The 6527-nt window shown below is 51.1% G+C and overlaps 1 protein-coding gene across 2 annotated transcripts; it reads right to left on the bottom strand.

Annotated features, from left to right (window-relative positions):
• Positions 1-204: 204 nt before the first annotated feature.
• On the bottom strand, positions 205-3221 carry LOC128783380 (olfactory receptor 14J1-like). 2 transcript variants are annotated; one of them, XM_053934024.1, is made up of 3 exons: positions 2608-3221; positions 1365-1430; positions 205-1098 (listed from the first exon to the last, which is right to left on the bottom strand). In XM_053934024.1, the coding sequence occupies exon 3, from the start codon at positions 1073-1075 to the stop codon at positions 254-256; it is 822 nt and encodes a 273-aa protein (XP_053789999.1). In that variant the 5' UTR covers positions 1076-1098; positions 1365-1430; positions 2608-3221; the 3' UTR covers positions 205-253. The 2 variants fall into 2 exon arrangements, with proteins under 2 accessions (XP_053789999.1, XP_053790000.1); XM_053934025.1 differs by lacking the exon at positions 1365-1430.
• Between the last annotated feature and the right edge of the window lie 3306 nt (positions 3222-6527).

The raw sequence follows: 6527 nt of genomic DNA, 5'->3' as shown, positions 1-6527 counted from the left end.
CCCGAAGGAAGAGCTGACTTCGGGAGCACAGCATTCGGGCGGGACCGAGAATATAAGGGCAGAGGGATAGGAGTGGCTAGGGCACAAACCAACCAATGGGTAAAGGGTAGAGGGGAGGAGACGGGATGGGGTGACATGTAATGAACCAATCGGGATACAGGAGAGGAGTGGCATTCTAACAGGGTCCAATGGGATTAACAGAAGAGAAGAACTTTCTAGAACTGGGGAGTGTGTTAAGCTTTGACAGACAGCCTCAACTGGGGAGGGAAACAGCATGTGATTGACAACTTTTGGCTATATTGAAGTTGCCTCCCAAGGGAGGGCGGGGACCCCTCCCACACACAGCCAGGTGAGGGAGGCAGGTGGAAAAGGCTTTGTGCCGTCCCTGCTCAGAGGGGATCCTCAGCACAGCCCTGAAGATCTGCACATAGGAGAAAACCATGAACAGCAAACATCCGAATCCTAAACACACACTAACAGCAAGAAGCCCCAGTTCCCTGAGGTAGGATTTGGAGCAGGAGAGCTTGAGGATGTGTGGGATTTCACAGAAGAACTGGCCCAGGTCATTGCCCTGGCACAGGGGCAGGGAAAATGTATTGGCTGTGTGCAGCAGAGCATTGAGAAAGGCACTGGCCCAGGCAGCTGCTGCCATGTGGGCACAAGCTCTGCTGCCCAGGAGGGTCCCGTAGTGCAGGGGTTTGCAGATGGACACGTAGCAGTCGTAGCACATGATGGTCAGGAGGAAAATCTCTGTTCCAAGGAAGAAGATAAGCAGAATAAATTGAGCAGCACATGCTGAGTAGGAGATGGTGCTGGTGTCCCAGAGGGAATTGTGCATGGCTTTGGGGACAGTGGTGCAGATGGAGCCCAGGTGGCTGAGGGCCAGGTTGAGCGGGAAGAAGAACATGGGCGTGTGCAGGTGGTGGCCGCAGGCTCCGGCGCTGATGATGAGGCCGTTGCCCAGGAGGGCAGCCAGGGAGATGCCCAGCAAGAGGCAGAAGTGCAGGAGCTGCAGCTGCCGCGTCTCTGTCAGTGCCAGCAGGAGGAAGTGGCTGATGGAGCTGCTGTTGGACATTTGCTGTGGCTGCACAGGGGGATCTGTTCATGGAGAAAGGGCAGGGAAGAGTTAGAGGAGATACCTGTAACCAAAATCAAAGCCATTTCCCATACACCCTGCCCAGGAATACAGAGACACACTTCTGTGTTCAAGAGTTCTGGGGTTTTCTTCATAAGCTCCCCTATATTTGTCCTGGTGTTCTTGGATGTCAGAAACCCTCAGCATGTCTGCTACCGTCAGGGAGAACAGAGCAAGTTCTGTGAAAGTGGAGAGTGGGGAGTGATGGGAGATGGTCTGTCCTTCTCACCTGTTCTGAGTTTCTCTGGGCTCTAACCTTTCTCTGGGGGAGGTTGATCAGCTTCCCACATTTTCCCTAAAAAAACCCCCAGGTACAGTGGAGAGCAGATGGAGCCCAGCCCACAACCACAGCCCAGCTCCACATTTGTAGCCAAGGACTCACATTGCTCATTTCACCAACCCAGCAGCATCTTCAGTGTCACAACACCTCTGTCCTTCCCCATCAATCTTATAACTCAGAGATGCTCTAGGATAGGTTTGCATCCTGGATTGGAGCTCCCAGCTTGGACTGAAATCTCAGGGAGACTTCCAAGAATCCTTCTGATGGCATTGGATGAAGGGAGATGCAGCTCCTTCCCTGGCTGCACTGACAGCATTGCCCAGAGCCGGGCCCTGGGGACAGCTGTGTCACCCTGAGCCAGCTGTGCCCCCTGCCAGAGCCCCCAGTGCCGGGCAGCTGCTCCCAGCCCTGTGCTCTGCAGAGGGAACTGGGCCCGGGGCTGCAGAGCTGCCCCACGGCTCTGCTGCAGCTCTGCCTGCACAGGAGGGGCTGCACGCCTTGGAGCCCCGGCCCTGAGGGCAGAGGCTTGGCTGGGGGCACAGGAGGGAGGGGGCTTGTGCAGAGGGAGGGGCTGCACTGGAGGGGATCCTCTGCACATCTCTAAACTCTCCCTGCCACAGCACTTCTGGGTTTTGTTCTCTCTCCTTGCCTGATCTTCTCTCTGCTTCCTGGAGATTTTCCTCCTGCAGGTGTTTCCCTGTGCCTGATCTCTCCGTGCCAGCACTCAGAGACCCCAAATCTCTGTGCACTCTCCTTGGCCTGACAGAACCCTGCCTGTTTGCAGGGCACTGGCTGGGGGCAGCTTCTGTTTGCAGCTTGGAGAAAGGACAGCTCAGACTGAGCCTGATGGCTCCAGCAAATGTGATGCTGCTGCTGTCCATGGGCAGAGTGGCTGCAAGCACATTAGGGATGTACTGTGAACCTGTACATCACTAAAAGTAACAGCTCAGATGTCTCAGGCACTTGACAAAATTAATAATCAATAATTCATAATCAACATTTAATATTCATCCATCCCTCCCTGCCATCCTGGAATATTAGGAAACTGAATATAAAGTCTTTGGAAATCTCCTAATTTTTATCAAATCCTTGTCCTGGAAATATTCTGTGACTGATCAGAACCCCTCAGCATGTCAGAGCTTCATGAGCATTTCACCTGTCCTGCACCAGAAATACTCAGAGTTGTACTCACAGGGTCTGTGGGCATTGGGATGTTCCAGCTTGAGGAGATCACTGCAGGAGCTGCAGCTGCCTTGTCCTGCAGCCAGAGGTTCCTGTGCCAAGGGCTGGCAGTGATTCTGTCCCAGGCACTTCTCAGCACCTTCCCAGCCCTGACTGATTGAAGCTCTCTGTGCCTCTGGGCTGTGCCCGGGCAGACTGCAGGCAGTGCCCCAGCCCTGCTGGGCTGGGAGAAGAGCTGCTCATCAAGAGAAATGTGCTTTTGAAGCTCTTCTTGGTTGCCAGGATCACCCTCTGTGCCAGGAGCCTGGCCCAGCTCAGCAGCACAGACACAGCACAAGGACTTGAATGACCCTCTGGGGCTTTGTGCTCAGGCCCTGAACATCAGGCCCTGAGAGGGAGCTGCAGAAACCTCTCTGTAGGAGGAGGGGTTGGGGAAGGCAGTCTAGGGTTGCCATGGGAAACAGCAGTTGTATGAGTTCTCCACCCCCTTTTGTAAGAGAATTGTACCCTCCCCCTGTCCTGTCAGTTATAGTTCAAGTCTGCCCCTTAGCCTAGAATCTTCTCTGTTCCACGTTTTCCCTTTGGTTCTTCCACCAAGAACACTCCTTTCCCTTTTCCCCACTGGTTAATGTTATATTTCCCCTCCCTTTAGCCTTCTCCCGATTGTACCCTCGAATGCTAAACCCTCCTACCCCTACGCAGTAAAAGAATCCTCACCCCGCCCTTCGGGGCTCTCGGAATCTGCCTCCCTTCTGCTTCATTGTCTCCCTGTCTGCCCCTTCTGCGACCCTTCAATAAACGAGCAGGATTTCAGCAGCCCGAGTGTCCCTCCCGTTCTTCTGGTGGACCCTCAGATGTACCAGCTATCTGAGCTTCGTGCCGAGTGGCTACAAGCCCCCATGGCTCGGCAATCATGAAACTTTGTGGAACCAAGGTTCCATTGTTAACCTCCAAAACTAAAAATACAATGTCGACATCATGGAACCTTGTGAAACCAAGGCTCCATTGTTACCATCCAGAACCCTAAGAACATTGTGATATCATGGAATCTCATGGAACCAAGGCCCCATTGTTACCGTTCAGAACCGAGGAGACCATTGTGACATCATAGAAAGTCGTGGAACCAAGGCTCCATTGTTACCACGCAGAACCAAGGAGATCCCTGCGACATCATGGAACATCGTGGAACTAAGGCTCCATTGTAACCGTCCAGAACCGAGGAGAACATTGTGACATCATCGAACATCGTGGAACAAAGGCTCCATTGTTACCATCCGGAACCAAGGGGATCGTTATGACATTTTGAAACTTCGTCGAACCAAAGCTCCATTGTTGCAGTCTGGAACCAAGGAGATCCTTGTGACATCATGGAACCTAGTTGAAGGAAGTCTCCATGTGGATATCCAGAACCGATAATAGCATTGTGACATCATGGAACCTCGCGGAACATGGCTCCATTTTTACCCTCCAGAAATGAGAAGACCATTGTGAAATCATGGGACCTCGTGGAACCAAGGCTCCATTCTTACCCTCCAAAACAAAGTATACAATTCTGAAATCATGGAACCTCGTAGAACCAAGGCTCCATTGTTACCCTCCAAAACAAAGGATACGATTGTGACATCATGGAACCTCGTGGAACCAAGCCTCCATTATTACCCTCCAAAACAAAGGATACAATTGTGACATCATGGAACCTCATAGAACCAAGGCTCCATTGTTACCGTCCACAACTAAGGAGACCATTGTGACATCATGGCACCTCGAGGAACAAAGGCTCCATTGTTACCCTCCGGAAGGAAAGAGACCCTTGGGACATCATGGAACCTCGTGGAACCAAGGCTCCATTGTTAACAGTTGAGAACCAAGGAGACCATTGGGACATCATGGAACATCGTGGAACCAAGGCTCCATTCTTACCGTCCAGAACAAAGGAGACCACTGTGACATCAAGGAAGCTCGTGGAAGCAAGGCTCCATTGTTACCCTCCATAATCAAGGCGACCATTGTGACATCATGTAACCTCGTGGAACCAAGGCTCCATTGTTACACTCCAAAACCGAGGAGACTGTTGTGACATCATGGAACCTCGTGGAACCCCGGCTCCATCGTTACCGTACAGAACCGAGGAGACCATTGTGACATCATGGAACCTCGTGGAACCAAGGCTCCATTGTCACCGTCCAGAACCAAGGAGACCATTGTGACACCATGGAACCTTATGGAGCCATGGATCCATTGTTACTCTCCAAAACCCAGGAGGCAATTGTGACATCATAGAACTCAGTAGATCCAAGGCTCCATTGTTAACAGTCGAGAACCAAGGAGACCATTGGGACATCATGGAACCTCGTGGAACCAAGGCTCCATTGTCATGTACGGAATCAAGGATACCATTGTGACATCCCGGAACCTCATGGAAGCAATGCTCCATTGTTACTTTCCCGAACCAAGGAGACCAATGTAACATCATGGAACCCCGTGGAACCAAGGCTCCATTGTTACCGCCTAGAGCCGTGGAGACACCTGTGTCGTCCTGGAACCTCGTGGAACCAGGGCTCCATTGTTACCGTCCAGAACCGAGGAGACCATTGTGACATCATGGAACCTCGTGGAACCAAGGCTCAATTGTTACACTTGAGAACCAAGGAGGCCATTGTGACATCATGGAACATCGTGGAACCAAGTTTCCATTTTCATGTCCAGAAGCAAGGAGACTATTGTGACATCGCGTAACCTTGTGGAATCAAGGCTTCATTGTTACCAAACAGAACCGGGGAGTTCATTGTGACATCATGGAATCTCGTAGAAGGAAAGGTCCATTGTTATCGTCCAGAACCGCGGAGACCACTGTGACATCATGGAACCTCGTGGAACCAACACTCCGTTGTTACCATTCAGAACAAAGGAGATCCTTGTGATATCGCGGAACCTTGTGGAACCAAGGCTCCATTGCTACGGCCCAGAACCAGGGAGACCGTTGTAACATCATGGAACCTCAAGGAAGCAAGGCTCCATTGTTGCCGTCCGGAACGAAGGACACCATTGTGACATCATCGTAGCTCGTGGAACCAAGAATCCATTGTTACCTTTCAGAACCAAGGAGACTATTATTACATCATGGAACCTCATGGAACCTAGGCTCCATCACTAAAATCCAGAACCGAGAAGACCCTTGTGACATCATGGAACCTCGTGGAACCAAGGCTCCATTTTTACCTTTCAGAACCAAGGAGATCCTTGTTACATCATGGAACCTCGTGGAACCAAGGCTCCATTGTTAACGTCCAGAGCCGTGGAGACCATTGTGACATCATAGAACCTCGTGGAACAAAGACTCCATTCTTACACTACAGAACCAAGGAGATCCTTGTGACATCATGGAACCTCGTCGAACCAAGGCTCCATTGTTAACGTCCAGATCCGAGGACACCACTGTGACATCATGGAACCTCGTGGACCCAAGACTCCATTGTTACCCTACAGGACGAAGGCGATCCTTTTTACATCATGGAACCTCGCGGAACCAAGGCTCCATTGTCAAGTACAGAATCAAGGAGACCGTTGTGACATCATGGAACCTCATGGAACCAATCTCCATTGTTACCATCCAGAACAAAGGAGACCATTGTGACATCTTGGACCCTCGTAGAACCAAGTCTCCATTGTTACACTCCAGAAGCGAGGAGAACATTCTTACATCCTGGAACCTCGTGGAACCAAAGCTCCATTGTTACCTTCCAGAAACAAGGAGACCGTTGTGACATCATGGAAGCTTATGGAACCAAGGCTCCATTGTTACCATCCGGAAACAAGGAGACCATTGTAACATCAAGGAACCTCGTGGAACCAAGGATCCATTTTTACCCTCCAAAAAAAAAAAAAATCATTATCATATCATGGAAGCTCTTGGAGCCAAGGTAACATTGT

The sequence above is a fragment of the Vidua chalybeata genome, unplaced genomic scaffold, assembly GCF_026979565.1.
Source record: "Vidua chalybeata isolate OUT-0048 unplaced genomic scaffold, bVidCha1 merged haplotype scaffold_246_ctg1, whole genome shotgun sequence".
In the NCBI taxonomy this organism is placed as follows: Eukaryota; Metazoa; Chordata; class Aves; order Passeriformes; family Viduidae; genus Vidua; species Vidua chalybeata.
This window is presented reverse-complemented; position numbering and strand designations above follow the sequence as displayed.

What these genes read in the sequence shown, in the direction of transcription:
- LOC128783380 (XM_053934024.1), bottom strand. Translation starts at nt 1,075, where the DNA reads ATGTCCAACAGCAGCTCCATCAGCCACTTCCTCCTGCTGGCACTGACA.